Raw genomic sequence first — 20,497 nt, 5'->3', positions numbered from 1 at the left:
ATGCCAAGGAACTTACAGTCTGTGAGTAGATGACAAACCCTTCTACCAACATCTCTCTACAGACAGCTACTATCTGATAGTAAAACAAAGTAGTGGTTTCATAGTGGGGAGAAAAGCAATGGCAAGCACATGAAGAAAACAGGAATTCTATTTTACAAGCTTAGAGGGATGGTGGGTATAAAATGTATGTAAAGTATGTTAAAGTAATGTGAAGACTACAAGCAATCCTGAGAAGTGATTTAGTGAGCAAGTAGATAAATTGACTCCAACTTTGTTTACTGCAGTCCCAATCAGGTGTCAGCTAAAAAAAATGGGATGAATAGTGTGGCCAGTTGAATAAGAGAATCCTGCACTTCTTTATGTAGCTCATTATGACAATTACCTTAGACATTTACTAAATTTTCTAAGGTAATTGTCATAATGAGCTACATAAAAAAGGGTAGGGTAGTCTGAAAAGAGTGCAAAGAGTTTATACTCAGCCTCAAATGAAGTAAGAAACATAGGACATAAATAAAAACTGCATAAGGTGTGCAAAAGTGGGTTAGTAAAAGAAAGCTGCCAACTCTACTGCATTGGCTATGACAAAGTGACAAATACGGCCAAGGGATCACCCCCATAAGCTGTCACAAATCAGTATCTGTTTGCCACAATAAATACCTTTCCTGGGCAGGCTGAGGTTCTTCCACCTAAAAGGAATACAACTGCTGGAACCATAACAATGCTGTTTCAGAAAATTGTTCAGAGGTGTGGAACAGCACCTGAGACAGGAGAAGATGAACAGAGGGGAGGGTTGGGAAGGGGGAGGCTTTAAGTGAAGAATTTGAGTCTTAATAACTAGCCTGAGGATTGAGCAAGGACTGTATAAACCCTACCACCTGCAATCACCCAGAATGGCAGAGAATGGTAGAAAGAAATTAGTCTAATAGTAATATCTGAAGAACCCAAATGAAAAATTGTTACAGCTCTTAAGGGAGCCTTGAGAGTTACAGCTCATGATCTGGATCCACCCAGATTGGGAAATCATAGCTGCAGCTTTGGAAAAAGGGCTCTAAAATGACAATAACTGAACTAACTCAGTAGTTTTATCAGTTTAAAGAAAAATCCAAAGACGAGGAACAGCTTGAGGAAAAGCAGCTAGCCCTGGTGACAAACTGCTGATTTTAGTAATGGCCTTTTAAGCAATTTAGGAGGAATTTAGGAGGAATTTAGGAGGAAGGGTCAAATAAGAAAAGAAACAGAAAGGAGAGATTGAAGCAGGCAGGAGACTAAGTGCCATCAGTAGCTAAGGAGTTAAAATTTGAGAGAACTGGGGTTAAAGCACATATATGTGGAGGTCTGAAATGGGATAAAGAATAATGGATTGTAAACTATTATGACTGAGCCACAGTAGAAGTAACACTGGAGAACAATGTTAGCCGTGTTAATAGCCAAAAGTTCACTGCCAAGTCTTGCAGTTCTTTAAAGAGGAAATTATAAAAATCATATATTGTGGATAAGGACAGCAAAAGTCGACACAGAAACGTTATAAATGATCATGCAAACAACTCTGTGTAATTCTCCCCTTCACTGTCCCCCACAGCTGTTTAGCAGCCTCCACACATCCCAAGCCCAGCTCTGATACTGCACAGCTGCATAACCTTGGGCCAAACTTCTGAGCAAACCGCTAAGTTATGAGACAGCCTGCAAGAAGATAAGAAGGGCAAAGGCAGGGGGAGGAAAACCAAGAGCTTTGGGTCAGATCAAGCCATTAATATCTACACTGAAAACTCCATGAAACTGGGTTTGAGCATCCAAACCAGATGTTTACCTTCCTTGGAAATGGCCAGCCATAGCATTAGTCACACACCTGAGCTACATCAGGTGATAGTAATATTAGGATAACTAAGAACAAGACTCATAGAGTTGCTTTGGGGATAAAAAAAAAAAAAAAAAAAAAGGCAGATTAAAATTTTCTCTCAAATTGCAATTAAAAAAATTATTGCTTCTCTTTCTTTTTCTTTTTAAATACAGTAGATTTTCTCCTCTTCCTTGCACCCAGGAGCTTAGCACACAACTCTTGACTTCAACTTTTTAGCCTGGCCATGCTTTTTTTATCTGCTAAGCCTCTTCCAGCAGTCAACAGACAAGCCACCCAAAAAGCCAGCAGGCCTTGGGTGCATCCCGCTGCCCTCCTCCGAGCTGGCCCTACATACAAAAGTGGGAAGCTGTTGGGGTCGCGTGGTGACAGGCAGCAGTGCCAATGGTTGGAGCAGACAGGTAGGAAGGATCAGCTGGGGACCAGGAGAGGGCAGGGCGGGCGCTTTGGGGGCTGGGAGGGGACGGAAAGGGCTCAGTTCTTGTACTAACTGATAACATTGAGCGCGTTAATCAGCGAGTGAAGCTCATCCCTCACGCTCTCCAGGGAGTTGCAGATCGTCTGGGGGCTGTCCAGGAGCTCGATGCTGTGGGTGTAGGGCTCGTACTTCACCGAGAAGGGCCGCTTGATGTGCGCCGCGTAGCTCCTGCGAGGGAAGGGGCAGAAGGATGGGTACAGGGCAGGGGTCCTGAGTCTCCCTCCTGCTCAGCACCATTTTCCCAGGAAGATCAGCACAGGTTAATGCCTACTTTAGGCAGAATTTCCACCTTTCCAGCTCCACTAAGGCAGTAGTTGAGATCCCTTCTGTTTGTCTAGGAACACCATGACTTTGACTGTGGCTCTCTCTGGGCTGTGCCAAACAGGAGGGTACATCAAACTGGTCACCTCCATGGCCATTGCCAGGCATCCTCTGCTGCAATTCCCTTTCAAAAAAAGCCAAGGAGATTCAGAAGCTTATTGCAGGGAAAGCCTGTGGTATTAGAGTAGTATATTACTAAATCCTTTCTGACATGCATTTATTGACTAATCTCTGCTTGGGGAGGGGGGAACTAGCTGTCTGGCATATTAAGGATAGACTTGACAGGCAGTGGCTCAGACCTGAGCTAGAGGATGATAATAGTGTCACCAGAGCCTCGTGCTTCAGCAAAGCTGCACTGCTGTACCCAAAGCCAAATTCAGCCTGAATCTCAGCGATGAGCTTGACTTTATCTGATATCTCTCAAGAGCAAGACCTTGTTGCTGTTTTTCTAATGGAGAAACATGGGGTCAAGTGAAAGCCAGTCGAGGGTAGGGTGTCCCCAAAGTTGCCCACATTCACTTCCAGCGCTAAGATTTGTATACTTGACAAGGCAGGGTTTTTTCATTTGGGGGTTGTGTGACTATGGAGCTGAAAATCTATAGTGAGGTGCTTATGGCTGCAGTCTCACGCTGGAAAGGCTTGGGAACATGGGGCGACAAACAGCGCTAACAGCAGGCATGCCCCCGTGCTCTGCTGAGGCTTCACCCTTTCGCTCCTGGATTGCTTAGCTTAGGCTACCCTCTTGTGGCTACCGCGGGTCTGCTCCGGCAGCGCTCGGGGAAGCGCAGCCCTTTCCCAGATGGAGACAGATGTTCCTCCAGCTGGTACTTCATGGCTAGGCCGGAACTGGAGGGATCTAGAGGAAAACACAGCACAGAGGGCCAAGGGGAAACACGGTGCAAGGCACAGGCTGGTGCTGGCAGGGAGCTGCCGTGCCATTGCAGGAAAACAACGAAAAAAAGCATAAACAAAGGAGGTTCCTGCATACTCACGTTGTCCTCCTCCTAAAAGATGTGGTTCCTCTCAGTTCTGCCAGGCAAAGTCCTGCTCACTCTCTTGTTAATGTCAGCAGCCACAGCGATGGCTCGTAGCACAGCCTCTAATGGCTAGAAACCTGCCCTCCAAAATGGGTGTGCTCACTTGACACCTTTTGAAGCAACTAGATACAGCATGGCTGCTTGGAAGGGCACTGGGGGAGCGTGTCCTTTCTGAGAAAAGAGGCTTTTCCACAGGAGTAACACTGATAGTCAGGCCCGTGGTGCAAAAGGGATGATGCTTTAATGTTTTCACCTCACAAAGTAGCATCTGTGTGGTCTCTGAGCTCCTTAAAGAGGATAATTTACAGTGCCTGTCACAGTCAAGACCCTCTTGCCTAATCTTGGCTGTGTATGTGGTATATTTTCCCTTTTTAAATGCAAGGAAATGACTCATTAGGCAGCAGTTGGGGTTTTTTTAAAGCAGCCTAGTGTGTGTGTGTGAGCACAGGCTCCCCAGTGCTTGCTTTTGAGCAGCTGGACTCTAGGTTGTGTGAACTGTGCAAGTGAGGGTAATAAAAGCAGAAGGTGAAATACAGCAGTCCTCACCACGTTATTTATATTAAATACCCCTCTTGCAGGAACTGTAAAGTCATGTACGTCATGTTTGCCTCATCCTGTCTCTTTCCTAAGTGAGGAGAAAAGTGGCAGAGGCAAAGTTTTCCTCAGTCAATCAAAGCAGTCCAAGGACTGAGCTTTCCTCCTGGGGTCAATTCTGGGTATGACCAAGAAAATGCTCTTCTGAACAGATGTCTGTGAGTAGAGCTGACCCTTACCACCCTGTTTGCAGTCCCATGGGATTGGGAAACCCAATTACCATGGTGGGATGGTATCTGGGGTCCAGTAACATGTGTTAACAAGCCTAGGTGGCAGAAGTTAACTTTTCCCCCTGGATAGATCTATTCATGTCAAGCGTGTTCCCTGTAGGATCTGGAGAACTGCTTTACTTTGGAAGACCTGATCAAAGTTTTCAGAGCACTCCTGAGAACTCAGACTGAAAGCAGACATAATGTCAAGCCCTATTTCAATAGATAACATCTTAATTTCCTATTTTTTTGGGTCTCTCTCATTGCCCAGTCCTACCTCAATTTATTTTTGGCATCACTGAAGCTCTCAGACACAAAATAAACAGGCTGGTAGTTCTGGTCCTGGTAGGGCTGAACAGCTGCAGCATCAGGGTCGAAGTCCCTCACCTCTGGTTCATCTGACAAGGAGTGCTGTGAACACGGCAGAAAAAAATCCAGCGTGAAACTAAGGGCATTGGGGAGCACGTATGGGGTAGGCAAAGGTGGAGAACAGACTGAGGAAAGTCATTGTGCTGAAGCAGGAGGTGTTTTTCTCTACAGGGTCTAGAGAACAGGTTATGGTGGGACTTACTATGAGCTCCCCATAGGAAGAGAGGAGCCCGGCTCCGTAGGCTTTGACTATTCCATTCTGTCTGCAGAGCCCAAACTCCACTGTAAACCAGTAAAGCTGTGAAAAGAAAAAAGAAAAACTCCTGAGAGACACAGCTTCTCATCCTCATCTCCCTGTCACTTCTGAGCCCTTACACCATGGCCGGGGTCCGGGGTTGTTTAAAGGAACAGGCACCTGCTTCTTTGTCCCCTGTCCAGACTTTGCTTTCAGAGAAAAGGGCTAAACTAAGTTGCTGCTGCACCAGGACAGAGTCTGTGTCCCTGGGCTTGTTCCATCTGCTGTGACACGCTGCTGTTTGGTGTCCTTGGGGCAGGACAGGTGACCTTGCTGAGGGAGAGCTAAAGGAAGCAGATGTCATTTAATCCCATCCCAAAGAGTCCCAGCAGTGCTGCTGTTGGAAATACGATGCTTGGTGATACTACTGGTGCCCGAGAAAATTGGGTTAATGTGCAAGCGAGCTCTGCTGTTTAACTGATCTCTGCTCTGCACAGTCATCATGAAAAGAGCATGGGGCAGCTTGGGTGGGAGCTCTGAGCCTGCAAATCTTGGAATACCAGGTTGGACCAGTCCCTCTGATACCACAGAAACACTGCTGGAGGTGTTGTGCCCCCCATCCAGCAAAGGGGAAAACTTACCGTTGCTAGTTTCTCAATTTCTTCATCAGTTGCTCCCAGAGACGCCAGCCCAATGTCCTAGGAAGAGAAGGGAAGGGACAAACATCAGAGCTGAGGGCCTTAGACATTGATTTCTCAGTTTTATTGGCTCAAGACCATACATATTGCAGTCCTGCAGTGCCAGGCACCTGCTGGGACTTCATCATGATCTGACTAAAACCACTTTGCTGCAGAGTCAGTATTTAGGGGTTAATAAGAGCAAGAAAGGTTTAGGTGGTGACACCGGGGTCTGGATTCCCACCTCTCAAGGGGGAGAGAGCAGACACCACCTTACCTGAGAGAACTGGGCAAATGTCTTGTCAGCCAGCATCGGGACATGCCCCAGCAGCTCGTGACAGCAATCCCTGCCGAGGGGAGGGGGGAAAGGAGGCAAACACAGTCAGCAGCAGACAGAGCGTGTCTACTGGGGGAAAAGGGTGCTTGCTGGCCAGCTGGGCCCCTGTGGGCAGGCAGGCACGGGCGATACTCACGGCTCGGGGGAGTGCATGGGCGAGGACGCGTGGCGGATGTACTGCGTGCACTGGAAGACACGGAAGGCCAGGCTGGCCAGGAAGTCCCGTGCTGACAGCAGGCCAGCCACCGGCCGCAGCTGGAAGCCGGTCCTCTCTGAAACAGCACACACCCACTGTGCCCCACGGGCTGTGCCGCTGCCCCCAGCGCTGGGAGCTGCTGGGCTACACCAGCCCAATCCATCTGCTCCTCCTAGGAACAGCACCTGCTCTCCAGGTGCTCAGCAGGATCTCTTGGCCACAGGTTTGCCCTTCAGCCACAGCCTGCTGTGTATAGCTGCAGGTCCCAGCAATTGGGCCCTACCTCTGTCCTCTGTGAGCAACGCCCAAGGCACCAGATCTCCTCCCAAATCTCAGCTCACTCACTACTCCTTTGGGTTCCCATCCCCAAAGGATCCCAGGTTTCCCCCACTGGCAAACCCTGAACCTGGGTCTCCCAGGCTCGTACCCACCTTTCAGGAAGCGGGAAACCTCCTCCAGCTGAGGGATGTTGTTCTCATTGTAGCCACAGAATTTCTCCAGTAGACTGAAAGCATCAAGGTACTCCTTGCAGGCATGGGTGGGGTACAAGCTCTTCAGGGTGCTGTACACCTCCTTCCTTCAGGAGGAGAGGTGGCAGACATTCAGTGGTTAATGTGTGCAGTCCCTTCCTGTGCTCTGGCTGTGCACTATCAGGGACTCATGTCTTTAGGCTCTGTGTCCTTGTGCCTTTCTCCACCTAAGTCTATGTCTGCACATTGACAGAGGTATGTAAACACACAGACAAACATTCAAATGAACCTGCAAAGGCAGCACAGGTCTGTGTTTGCACAGACCTATTTCTGACTTGGAGGTCAGAAGACTGGATGAAAAGTATTAGCTGGAATTAAAATATTCCCAGTAGGTTAACTCCTGAAGTTGCACTGTGAAGACAGTCAATAGAACCAGATGACCTTGTTGAGAAGCCTGTGTACACAGCTCACATGAGCTGGCCTTGTTTTCAGAACTCCTGCAGCAACACTCCTGGAAAAGATCACGTTCAAAGGCAGTGCTTTCCTAAGTGAGGCCTCTGAGGTACCACACAAATATTCACCATGGGCCTCACATTTCTTCCTGCAGCTGTGATAGCTGCTCTTTGTTTGGAGGCTGCTACTGAGTCAGGACCCTTAGAGAAGTGGGGTTCCAAATTATCTACCTTGCTCTGTGGGGAGGCTCCTTTGGAGGAAACTCCTGGGGACTGCAGCATGAAAGTGTTTTTTATAACAAGCCATTGAGTAGGATGCTTGCACTCCTGACACATTTTTCAAGAGGTCATGCCCTTAATGTCTGGGCTCTGATTCCCATTTCCAGTGGAGAAGCAGTACTAGTGAAATCAGCACAAATCATGAAATCAGCACTCACCAGGTAGCTGTCTCCTCCGCCGTGTACTCCACGTGAGGGATCGGGTCCCCACTGCAAGGCAAAGGCACCATTACTGAGCAGAGCCCCAGCCAGGCTCCTCTTCCCTAGGAGAAGGAAGCACTCTGGAGAAGCTCTGCATGATGTTCATAAATCTTCTTTAGAAACCAAACAAGGGGGGACAAACAGGAAAGACCAAGCCTTAGTACTGGGTCATTTGTACAGGTGCAACAAATACGCAGATGCAAAGAAAAGCATGAGTCTAGTCAGAGATTATGAATGAACAAAGGATGAGCAAGAGTTTAGCAGGTGTAATATTTACCAGGGGGAAAAAAAAATGGGTTTCTCTGGAAAAAACTGAAAGACTCCATGTGTGAAAATAAATTCATTTCTTATGTCTGAACTTCAGGGAGCGGATGGCTCCAAGAATGAACTGGTGGCTGGGAAATAAAAGCAGCTAATGAGGAAAACTAAATGCATTTCACCTGCAGAAAAATATATTGTCAATCAGGTTAGGGATGGCAGGAAAAGAAAATTTCAACATTGATGTAAATGGGCATTGATGAAATGCAATTTTGCTTTTTTCATCATAGTTAGTAATTGTACTTCCTAACTCTTTCTTTTCTGTGTTTGGACAAATGAGATATTCATATATTCTAAAGCACAGTTCCTGAAGGTATGCCTGAAGGGATGCCACACAGTGGCTCATAAATGTTAACCTTCAGGTGAGATGTTAGAGAAGATCTCTTAAACTGCTGCCTCATCTTGGGACAGTATTTAACCCTGTGTCACTTGGGACTCTTCCTCTGGCACCGTGACTTTCTGTGTGTTTAGTATTTGAACAGGATAAAATCATCAGTGTCCATACTCTGGGCTTCAAATTGGCAAAGTACATGAGAACCAAGAGCAGAAGCCCTTGCTGGGATCACACCAGTGGCAGGGGTAGCTCAAACAGGTGACCCATATAATTTCTGTAGCCTGCTTTCAGCACTTCAAGCCCTGCTCAGAGAGAGAATGCTAAGGTGAAAGGCAGTGTCACTGAATAGGATCTAGGGAAGATTTTACAAACCTAACTGAATATCAGACTCTGTCTGATTTTGTAGTGAACACACGGCATGTATCAGAACAGAAGTATTAAGTAAGAGTACAAGACATAGTCCTAAATCTATATAAGACAATGATGAGAACATTACTAGAATCTATTTAATTTTGCACAGTTAGGAGGTGAATCATTTAGCCTATAAATACCCTCGTAGCAAAAAAGAAAAAAATCTGATAGCAGTATTTTATCTAGTAGATGAAAAGCATGTGTGATCCACTGGGTAAAAGCTAAAGCTATCGAAGTTCAGCTTAGAAGTAAAACCCACGTTTTTTCACAACCAGGATAATGAACCTTTGGAACAGATTTTCTGGGCATGGGTATCTTTTTCAGTACTTGAAACACTGAAGTCAAAACTAGATGCCATTCTAAAGAGATATCACGTTTCCAAATGAAGTTTGAGGTCTGATGGATATATATCTGGCTTTTGTTATGCAGGAGGTTTATTCTTATATACCCTTACCAATGTATGAACTAATGACAACAGATATTTTTAATTAAAGAGAAACTGGAATGCAAAGAGAGAAGAGAGACACAAAAGGAGCTGAAAAAGCTGAATGGGGAGACAAAACATAAAGGAAGAGAAGTGTCATACAGATAGCACAATGACTTCCCAATAGGTCCAGATATGTCATTATCCCCACATGAATGTTAGGAAGGAGACTTACTGCTTATAGTGAAAAGCAATCTCTGCTATTGATTTCCTTCTCTGGCGATATACTTGGTCAGAGTAGCCCTGTGGTGACAAACAGGAACAGAGACAGGACTTTTAATCAGTCACTAAAGTTTCTCACCCAGGAAAATTCACCACTGGCTGGAGAGACACCTGTCAAGGTGGCAGTCGCACTCCAGTCCCCTGACCAGCTGCACTGATGGGTGTTCTCAGCTCCCTGCTTCTGTGGGACAGCTCAGGAGTTCAGTGTGACAGGGTGCACACAGACTGACTCACCGGGTGATCCAGATCCAAGTCAGGGTCAAACTTGGTGACCAAATGGTGGCACTTGTCCAATTCACAGATTTTTCTGGGAAACCAGTGAACTATGGGGAGAGAGAAAGTGACAGTCTGTCTTTGGAAGGGAAGATCCCCTAAAGAGAAGGGGCTCTGAGGCTGAATAAGATACACCTGACCTGGTGTACCAAATGCACACATACAACATGTCACAGCTACTACCAGGCAAGAGTTTCACAATCTCAGTGCTCCCTTCCTAGAGTCATGTCTAACGCCATGATCTGCATTTCATTACTTCCTTGCCCATCTCTCAGCAGAATATTTTGTGGCAAAATTGAAGAAGAAGATGAAAATGAGATTTTAATAAATGATTCACATTAAAAAACACCCAGAGATCCTGCTGGTCATAGTTCTCTAGGGTTATTCTCCTCCAATATTATTCCACAATAATCATCCTATCTTCAGATTCAACAGGATGGCACAGGAAGTGTTTTGTAGAATAGTGCTGAATCTATACAGAGGTGCTAACACGTAGGTAGGAAACTACTTTGTAGTATTTATAATACAAAATACAATACTACTGTACTTATAATACAAAATGCTGGAGTAGGGATGGAGAACTCATGAGGAAAGGTGTGAGCAAAGCATGAAATTCAGCCTCCTGTTTAAATGTTTTCAATCTTTTACCAGAAGAATGGGATATGAACAATGGAGTCTGTTGAAAAAAGGACAAGGAGGGAAATTATTTTCAGGATTCAGGTATCCCAGAGAAAGTCCCTCCTGGTTTGCTCAAATTCAGCACACAGCAGCTCTTTCCCTTTACTGGGAATAAAAAAGCCTCCACCCTGTTTCTACAGGGAGAGCTCAGCCTCTCCACAGGAGTGAAAATATTTGTAAAGTTCCTTACATTTGTCTTCCTTAGTGGTCCTCACATCTTCTGCTACCCTCTTGATGGAGCTAATGAAAGTATTGAGGTCAGAGCTGTGGACTTCACAGCGCACAAAGTATTCCAGCTCAGCAATCCCTTCACGGGGCTTTCGGCTAAGCCTGGTCTCCAGGTGGTGAATTTTAGCTTCAAATGTCTTTAGAGACATAGAAAGGAAGAAAAAAACAACCATTAAGCCACATTTGAAACACCTTGTGCTACTACCCAAAGATGTCCATATGGACACAGAATTATAGAACAGTTTGGGTTGGAAGGGACCTTAAACATCATTCTCAATCCAACCTCCCTGCTTTAGACAGGGACAACTTTCACAGGTTGCTCAGAGTTCCATCCAACCAGACTTTTAACACTCCCAGGCATCCACAACTCTGGGCAACCTATTTCAGTGCCTCATCACCCTCACAGTAAACAATATTTTCCTACTATCTGACCTAAACCTACTCTCTTTCAGTTTGAATCCATGCCCCCTGTCCTACGAGCTCTTGTATAAAGTGCCTCTCCATCTTTCCCCTAGACCCCCTTCAGTTACTAGAAGGCTGCAATTAGGTCACCAAGAAGCCTTCTCTTTTCCAGGATGAACAATCCCAGCCTGGGACAGAGTCCTTCTTGCTCTTTTCTTCATGCCCCCACCTCCCTCCCCTATAAACACACCCATTAATTCCACATTTTCTCCTTCTGCGCAAACACCGAGGCCGTTCAATAGCTACCAAGAGAAGACTTCCACCATTGCAAAGAAGACCAGTTGATGTGGCAGAGTGCCTTGTTACATTTTCCCACCCCAGGCTCTCCCGAGGCGTGTGTTGGCAGGGGCTGTGGTGGGTGGGGTGCGGGTCGGCGGGGTCCGGGCGGGCTGGCGGCGCGGCGCTGGCCGTGGTGCTGAACGCCGGGGCTGCCGCGGCTCGCCCGCACCAGCGCTGGGCTGGGTTCACTGCCAGCATTGATGTCTTTTGGGCTCGCTATAGGAACTGGCCTCCCCCATGGAATAAGGAGGCAAAATGACATCTGCAGTCTCGCAAAGGGAACTGATAGATTTGTGGGTATTTTCTTTATTTCAGTGAAAACTGGCAGAACAAGCCCAAGGCACTAGGCAATGACCCAACCTTCCCAAAGTTCCTGCAGGACCTTTGATAGAGGAAAGGACATGATTTCTTTTTTTAATCAGAGGCAAAAAGATGAGAAGGAACAAATGCGATGCCACAGGTAAATTAAATTTAGGATGGTGTTTTTTAATGTACCTACCAACTTCACTATTACATTGTCCCCTCAACAATCGATACCTTTGCATTAATCTGACAGCTGTGATTGCATTACCTATGCTTCAGCTGCATGTAACACATACAGAAGAGTGAAACCAGCTTCCCTGCAGCCTGGTTCATGATGAGGTAAATGTCATTATGCCCGTCTGCTTTCATATCTTGTACCTGCATTGCCAGAGGGATCTGGGAAATGAATCTTCCTCTGCTGGGACTTGACATGCTTGTCTTTTTATTATATTTAAAGCTCTCTCTGTGACAAGCTCAAAGAGCTTTTTTGCTCCAGGAAGAAACAAACAATATTTGAACATAAGCTGCCACAGCTTCTCGCTTCATGTTTTAAAAATTGTTTAAATTACAGAGTTTAAATGCAGTATAACATAAACTCTTCGAAGTACAGAGCTTACACATCTGTTTCATACCCACTTAGCAGCCTGTTGAATGTTACACTGATGGATTTGTCATGCTTTATCTGGCATCTGTGTGTTCTGGGAAGCCGACCCCAGTCATCACAGCACATGGGTTTTGTCCAAAATTTTGTCATAAAGGTTCTTTCAGTCTTGAGACAAGAACAATATATTGTCCAAAAAACAGCTTTTCTTTCAACAGTCCTCATAGAGGAATTGTAATTTCTGAAGATCTAAATGTTTTTGATAAGATTATCAGAGGTAATACTAAATAGGTAATGAATAATTAGGATGCCCTGCAATTTCAGGGAAATACTTATCCCCCAAACACACTTTTTGTATGTTTACAGTTTTTAAGTAGCAGGTTTTCTGTATAGTGTACAAAGCCTCAAACAACCTGCTGTGACTGGACATGCTCTGAGCAGGAGGTTGGACCAGAAACCTCCAGAGACCCCTTACAAGGCACATGACTGATTAATAGGAACAAATTGTCCTGTCCCCTCACTGCTGAAGTCAATGAAATTAAACTACCATAGATAAAACACATCTCAGAACCTCAGTTTGCAGAACACTTTTGAATCATTCTGGATGAAAACACACTACATGAATGCAAGCTGTCATGCTGGGATTACTGTTTAAATAGGCAGCACTTATCTCAGTCTTTCCATTCATGGCACTGAGATCCTATATGATGCAACATTACATTGCTGGCTGGGGGAAAAAGCTTGGTTACCAGTTTTCCTTGGTATTGAAGGCATAGACAGGATGCATGTCTTGAGGGGAACCAACAGAACCTTTAACACATGAATCAGAATAATCCTTGAAGTAGAAAGGTAATTTTGAAATCAATATGCCAGTTCTACACCCAGGTCAAAGGTGTTTCTGGAACTATTTGACTGAGGACCAGAGTGGTATTGACCCACAAGTGAGATGGGTTTAGTCTGTAGACAGGCAGGGCACACAGCTTGCTTTGAATGTGGGATGAGAGCCCTGTGCCTGAAGTGCTGAGCAGTGGGGAGGGCTGTCAGAGTACACTGCAAACCATAAGGGTGTGGACTTGAGTGTGAAACTGAAAATAATTAAGCAAAATTAAGGCCAGAGTTTAAGAGCACTGCAAGGCAGAGGTACACCTCCTTCTTAATGATGGCAAATGAGGACACACTGGGCCATGAACAAAGCATGACTTCAGAGATACCAGACAATAAACTGATAATTTAAAGTATGCTGACCTAGTCTGAGGCTTCTTTATTATACTCAAGTGACGCTTCTCACAGCCCAGTCATGAAACCTGGAGTGTGTTCCATGAGCACCAAGGTACTCACCTCAAACACCTTAAGGACACGGGACAGTGGTGAAGTCTTGGCTCCCTTGAGCATGAAGAAGAGGTTCAGCATGGCTCTCCCATCCTTCTCCTCGAATACAATGGTCTCTGTGGACTCTGCAGCATCAGTGGCTGCAGCCGCAGCCTCTCTCTCCTTCCTGGCATCTTCAATGAGGCTTTGACGTCTTCCAATGAACCGTGGAGACTGAAGGCAGAACAGGAATGAATAACATTGCTCACAGAGTGGAGGAGATCACAGGCATTCCCAGTAGCTGGATGAGATGTGACCGGTATGTGTCAGCATAGGAAGCAGGGAAAGCCTGGACTGACTTGCCTGGCTTTGTAGAGGAAGATCTGCTCATGAGGATTGAGGTTTTAGAATTGAACTTTCAGAAATGTGAATCTTTGGGAAAAAAAAACCTGTGTAAAATATCTTTTTAGCATAACTGGAGAGTTGACTTCTCCCCTCACCTCCCCTAGCATCAGTTTTCAATAGTCTCTGAAAAAAACCAAAACCCAGAAACAACCTTATGTGGTTTTCAGGTGTCTGATGAACTCAAGTGGAGAGACATCAGATAAACCTGAGGTCATCTGAGAAAAGATACTTTGTGAGAGACAGGTGAAGCCCACAGCTGTGGCCTGGCCAGGAAATGGGAACTGTTTGCAGGTGTATTAGCAGGGCAGCTTAGCAAAACTGCTCCCAGGATCCAATATGACATTTACTTTTGACATTAAGTGGATGCTTATCCATTGAAGTGTAATTGAAACCACAACCATATACCCCAGAAAATAAATTCCTCCCACTTATCTGTAGATTTGTTTTGTCTGAACAAACTCCTGCAGATTTCTGTTACTTGGAATTGAACCTAAAATGCAACTCTGTTCCTGAGGTCATGTCAGGACACCTGTTTATACTTATAGTGAACTACAAACTATTTCAGTCACTGTTGTTTCTTTTGTTATACAAATAGCTCATATACCAACTTATTTGTTCTTGTCTTTTTACAACCAGCTTTCTCTTCAGAGGCAATGCATCTGGTTCCAGTTTTCTGTGTTCAAGACCCAAACCAGATGACAAACCTCCAGAGCTTGCTAAAAGAAACCTGGCGCAGCACGGGAGAAGGACCCAGAGTGTGACTGGCTGCAGTTTTCCCTGTGAATATATTGAAAATGTTTAGAGCATGCTAACTAAGCAGTGCTTTCCCTACCTTGTGAAAATTAAGAGTGTTTTCCTTTTAACAGGACAGCCTGACTGACCACTAATTTTATTTTCTCTCTGATTTTCAAAGCCCACTATCAGTAACTCATGTTTCCTGTGAGAATCCTCTTGGATACTTTAGCAGTGTAAAGCCTCACTCAGCACATCGAGGCACCAGCCCACACACCTCTACCTGTTTCAGTAAAGATATCCCTCCAGAATTATATTTCCAGATCCCCCCTTTATTCCTCAGGGCACAGAAAAACACCTTATAACAAATAAGTGCTTGCTGCTGCTTGTCTGAATTGGTGGAATTCGTGCCCAAAGAGAGCAGACATCTAACAGGTCATCTCAGTCATAACTTTAAAACTCTGGTGAGCATGTGCTCAGCTTTAAGTGTGTGTTTGCCACCAGTGCAGTGTTTCAAGATAAGCTGGTGTTTACTTTAAAGTGCCTGCAATAAGCAGGGCAGACTGTGCCCTGTGCCAGCCACAGAAAATGAGCTCCACAGCCGTCCCAAGCCAGGCAGTGCTTTACCCAAGGGTGCTTTGTCACACTGTGCCCTGAGGTACAGCAGGATTTTACTTCTGGGTAGGAGGAGGGGAGGGAAATTAGACCCCATATTTAGGATGTAAACCAGGTTAAGATCCATCTGGGTGGGGTTTAAAATGCCAGTGTTGGGTGACTAGAAAGCTGCACCAGGAGAAGCAGATCAGCCAGTCCCACACATGTGCTGGGGCTGGGTGGCCCCTGGCAGGCAGGAGTGGGGGCTTTGGCTCCTGTTCATAGCTGCATGATGGCATAGTTTAAGTGAGTAAATTGTAAAAAAAACATCAAAACAAAGCGGGAAAAGGCTGAATTTTGCTTGGGAGAAGAGGGCTGGGAGGAATCTGCCTGCCTGCTCCCTCCTCTTCCAGCTGGAGGCTGCCTGGCTGTGTGTTCCCCACCTCACTGTCCTCAAATCTGCCCCTCACATTTATGCTCATTGGGCTATTATCTCCTTTTGCTGGAAATTAGGAATGTGGCATATATAATAATAACCAAACTGATCTCTGGATAAATGCCTTCTTTTCTTCCAAAGGCACCATCATATGATATTTCTGAATTACCTTGCAGACTCCCTCCCTGAGTGCATATCTGGCTACAGTGAGAACTGTAATTTGATTTTGCAAAGCATTTATTTGCCTAACCAGGCCTGACTCATTCACCTCTTCTGAAGGTTAGTTTGCACCTCTTATGAAGAATTTGTTCATTTTTCCTTCCTCAAATTTGCTGCAAGTCAGAGTGCCCAGCCTGCATATGGTCATTAAAAATACTGTGTTCTGAGCTATTTTGTTGGTTTTTTCCCCCTGGCTCAATATTTGCAGCAATCAGGAAGGCTTGTAAAGACTGGGGACATAAATGTCCCACCCCTGCTTTCCTGGGTGATTTTTGCTGCTTTTTTGGCTCCAATGGCTGTCTCCTGCCTGGCTCTATAGCCAAACTCTGCCCCAGCTACAGTCCCAGGGTCTCTTGCAAAAACTATTAGCAGCAGAAAAACTTCATACATAACCAAAGATTTTTCCACGGAGTTTGATGTTTGGCTGCCCCAGCTGACACGTAAAATGCATGCTGGTGTAGAGGAGATCTGGGATTGCAAAGGTCTGGGTTTACCCCCAGTTTGCAGCTCCCCTGGCAAGGGAACACCCCAGAGCTGCTGGAGGTGATGTGACGGTGGGTGATGGCTGTGGGGCAGATCACCCACGGTCACAGTGACAACACAAGGGCCAGGCACATGCCATGTCACACACAAATGCAGAGTCATGCCTCTTGCCTGGTAGAAGGCAGGGTTGTGGAGATCATCTGTGCTGGGTGAGAGCAAGAGAAAAGCTTTCCATGCATCCACCTCTCAGAGTGATCCTCACAGGGCAAAGGGATTATTTGTTTTCCCTTTTCTGAAAATTCTCATTCAGAAACAATCACAGGCTAAGGTTTTATGTACCCTCCAGGCTGGAGGAGCCACTCACCCCAAGCAGGTTGCCTCACTCTTGTCAGCCCACTTGTTGAACATGAACTCCCCTGGCCCCTATGTTCAGTGGCCCATTTTTTCATAAAACACAGAGCAGCACCCCAGAGGGTGCAATAACCAAACACTCTTCATTTCTCCAGACACTGAGCATCTCAAATACTGATTTTACAAGTTGCCTGGAAAATATCAGGTTTTCAAGGGCCACTTGAGTATTCATTATTTTGCAGAATGAAAAGGACTGCATGAGAGGGAAGCCTTCCCTGATTTCCATTTATTAGAGAAAGCAAGCTTACCTCCTTGTTTCCTAAATGTTTCCCTTCTTTTTCAGCAAACTCCACTCTCCAAAACACCTTTCTGCCAATGCAGTGGTTGGTTTTAGTGAGGCAGAGCATTGCACAGGGTTAAGAGGAGAGGGGGTGAAAAAGGCAGCAGGTATAAGGGAGAGAAATGGGGAGCTCTAAAAGTGACCTGCTGGAGTCACACTGCAGACACCTGCCAAACATATCCACTACCTCACCCATCTCTATTCCTAAGGTCCCCTCCTGGTGCACCCATTGCCACTGGCTGCTCTGGCTCCTGCATTGTCACCTGCTGCCTATCCACATCTTTGCCCCACAGGAATGTCCAGTTCAAGCTCATCCTGCCTGGCAAGGCTTCAAAGTTAAGAGCTGAAATGTCCCTGTCCCTACAGCAAGTCTGATGGGTTGGCCAGGCTTGGCTTTCTAAAGACACTTGATGCTCCTCTCCTTCCTCTGACACATTCAGACCTGGTGTGTGCAGGAGCTTTCCCTGGGATAAACACAGGGCTGAGAACACATCAAGGAGGACTGGGAACAGAAATGGGGGAAGGATGTTCTGGGAGATAAACTGGATACAGCAGCCATGAACAAACAAGTTAAACTGCCTGTGCCTTTTGTGCTGTCTGAAATGACAGCCCCACTTTTTTTATTATGCTAAAACAGGTGAAATCTCTGCTGTTTAATGCCTTTAAACCTGGAAATCGTTAAGATCTTCAAATTGCCTTTCACAGGGGGATTCCTTGCTGTTCTTACCTTAGGTCTGTGGGTTGTTCACCTTGATTTTTGTTGAGGTGGTTTCATTATTTCAAGTTTTCACCCCCTTAAATGTTTTCCTTTCACATGTATCAGTATGTAGACAGAACTGTTGGAGTAATTTCCCTTTGCCAGCCTGGAGCCCAGACGTGCCCGTGTCGGGGAAGTCCCACAAACAAAGTGTTGGTCCATCTATCCTTGCCTGCCTCTGCCTATAGCTATGGAAGAGGCTGTGGTTTTTGGAGGGGGAGGGAAAGAAGTGGGGTAGGGTTGTCTTACCATGATAGCCTCGGCTTGCTTGGAGTCCAGCTCCGACACCGCCCTGCGGAAGCCTTTGGCTGCAGAGGTGGAGATGTTCGGGGTTGGCATCTTTGCTCTTCCACGAGCTCTGCTGTCTGCTTTCCAGCTCCTTGCCAGCTTTTTATAGGGCAGGGCTGACGTCAAAGACTCTTTCAAATCTTCTCTTCCCCTGCCACCTCCCCATCACCACCTCCCTCTTTCTCCCCCTCGGGCTGAGAGGAGGAGGGGATGTGAAGGAGAGAAACGTGCCTGTCCCATTAAATCTAATCGCTACAAAGATTGCAGACACCCTGCCTTCACAGACCAGACAATCCCCCACCTGTTTGCCTGCATCCAAAAGATTTCTTCTCTAATTTACCCCTTCTCTCCTTTCCCCCTCCCCCCACTTCTGGATGGAGTTCATTCTCATTACATGCTTCAGTCCGGCACATTTGCTTTCCCAGCTTGGGAGTTGCATGAAAGGATTTTGATCTGTGAAAGGATGAAAGAAAAGGAAGGCAGAGATTTAGCCCTCTCCAGCCTTTTCCCCCCTTGTTTGCCTTGTCATGGAGGCAGTAAAGTAATAGGAAAATAACACTGATTCCCGCAAGGCAGCTGCGGGACTGGATGCTGTTCTCATTGAGCACCTCCCGGTGCCCGGCTACTGACAACGCTGTTTGTGTGCCTTCCAGGGCTCCCTCACCACCTCAGAGCTTCATTTGGCCATGTCACTCTGACAGCAGGAGGGCAGAATCTGACTCCTCAGAAATGAAAAAGGCTTTAGAGGAAATAACCTGGAAAAACCCTGGCAGTCCTGCCTTCCTAAGTGCTTTGCTCCTCTTGCAGTAATTCCCAAGGGACCAAATGCCTGAGTATAGCTGGGGCTGGCAGTGTGTGACAGGTCAGACCCATGTCAGGGTCTCCGCTTTGCTGTGAGTAAAACTGGCATTTGTCTCTGATTAGATTTGCAGCAGGTGTCCCATCCAAACAAGTGCTGCAGGAATGCATGGCCATGCTTTGTGAGAGCCACCTCCATCCCACTGACAGGCCACTGACTGGCACAAATCCCTGTGGCAGGGCATCTGGTGGCCTTTCACCAGCTGACTGCCCGAGAGCTCACCTGCAACCTTGCTGACCACAGCACTGACATTTGGTGGGGTTGGTGGCTCATCCTGCATGCAGCAGGACAGCTGAGTTTGTCCCAGCCTGCTGATGACTTCTGCAGTGCCAAAAGCTCTGGAGGAACAACAACCCATTGACGTCCTTGAGGATGCAAAGCTGTTGATGTTTACCAAACATCAGGGAGCAGGCAGTGTGACCAGCACTGCCTGCCCCACCAAGGCAGCATGGGAAGCTCATTGTTGGGAGTTGAAGCTGAAATAAGCAGTTGGCAGCAGCTAAAGATTGGTGCAGCAGTGAGACAGAATTGATTTTAAGTCATGTGAAGTATCTTCTCTTATTGCAGGTGCTGAGGGCACTTGGCTAGTCAGTACAGTAAAATCCAGAGGAAGGAGTTAAGCAGCCATCGTGGCTCATCTATCCCCAGCCTCTGTGTCCTCACATCTGGTATCACCTCACACACTGAGAACAGCCCTTGCTTTTGCTTTAATTTCATCCCTAATCCCCTCTGAGTCTCCTAAACTGTCTATTTGCTCTCTGCTAAACCCTGGATGCTCAAAACACAAGATAAAACCCCAACAAACTGACGGAGGGTAAGGCTGCCTGGTGTTTCAAGGTTTTCTCAGAAAATATTTTGGGAGCAGGTTCCAAGGCACTCCACTTCCCAGACAGCAGTCAAGGAGCAGCGCTGCAGGCACAGCCACCTCCTGTCTGCTGGGGTGGCTTTGAGGACCCTCCTCTTGGGGGACACAAATTAGCAGCATGCTATGGTTGATTTAATTTGGTGTCCCTGGTTGAGGTGAACTATGGTTATTGGACAGGCTGGGATGCCAGGAACAGGGCTCTGAAGACTGTAAGAAAGAAAAGAACCCAGTCCAAAAGAGGTCACAAAAAAAAGGCTCAGGTGTCTTTCATGGGAGGCACCAGTGAAGAGACCTCAGTGGGGATTCTGTAACACCATTAATGCCAGTAAAGGTGGCATAGAAAGAGGGCAAAGGACACAGCTCTTCCTCACAACCCAGGATGAAACTGCAAAGACATTAAGGGTGAAAAGCCATAGTTACACTAGGTACTCCAGAAATATTTAGTTAAAACTATTCAGAGACTTTGCTAGAGTCATACCTGTTAAAAAAGAGCATTGTCAATGAAGGGTCTTGCCAAGACTGGGCCAGCTTCACTGGGATTTCATTTGAAAAGGAAAT

The 20,497-nt window shown here is 46.3% G+C and overlaps 1 protein-coding gene across 1 annotated transcript; it reads right to left on the bottom strand.

The window, feature by feature from the left end:
- Positions 1-2,341: 2,341 nt before the first annotated feature.
- TH (tyrosine hydroxylase) lies at positions 2,342-18,266 on the bottom strand. Its single transcript, XM_009102196.4, has 13 exons — positions 18,177-18,266; positions 13,641-13,844; positions 10,620-10,794; positions 9,713-9,801; positions 9,432-9,499; positions 7,668-7,718; positions 6,740-6,885; positions 6,249-6,384; positions 6,053-6,122; positions 5,740-5,796; positions 5,066-5,161; positions 4,772-4,905; positions 2,342-2,501 (listed from the first exon to the last, which is right to left on the bottom strand). The coding sequence occupies exons 1-13, from the start codon at positions 18,264-18,266 to the stop codon at positions 2,342-2,344; spliced, it is 1,476 nt and encodes a 491-aa protein (XP_009100444.1).
- Between the last annotated feature and the right edge of the window lie 2,231 nt (positions 18,267-20,497).

Source organism: Serinus canaria, chromosome 5 (genome assembly GCF_022539315.1).
Source record: "Serinus canaria isolate serCan28SL12 chromosome 5, serCan2020, whole genome shotgun sequence".
Taxonomy (NCBI): domain Eukaryota; kingdom Metazoa; phylum Chordata; class Aves; order Passeriformes; family Fringillidae; genus Serinus; species Serinus canaria.
Note: the sequence above shows the minus strand (reverse complement) of the source record. Positions and strands in the feature narration are given on the sequence as shown.

Excerpts from the sequence above, each read along its gene's own strand:
- TH (XM_009102196.4), bottom strand. The coding sequence starts at position 18,266 with ATGCCAACCCCGAACATCTCCACCTCTGCAGCCAAAGGCTTCCGCAGG. Across the intron at positions 7,719-9,431 it reads ATTGCTTTTCACTATAAGCA|TGGGGACCCGATCCCTCACG; the intron begins GTAAGTCTCCTT and ends TTTGCCTTGCAG. Across the intron at positions 6,385-6,739 it reads GGTTTCCCGCTTCCTGAAAG|AGAGGACCGGCTTCCAGCTG; the intron begins GTGGGTACGAGC and ends GTGCTGTTTCAG.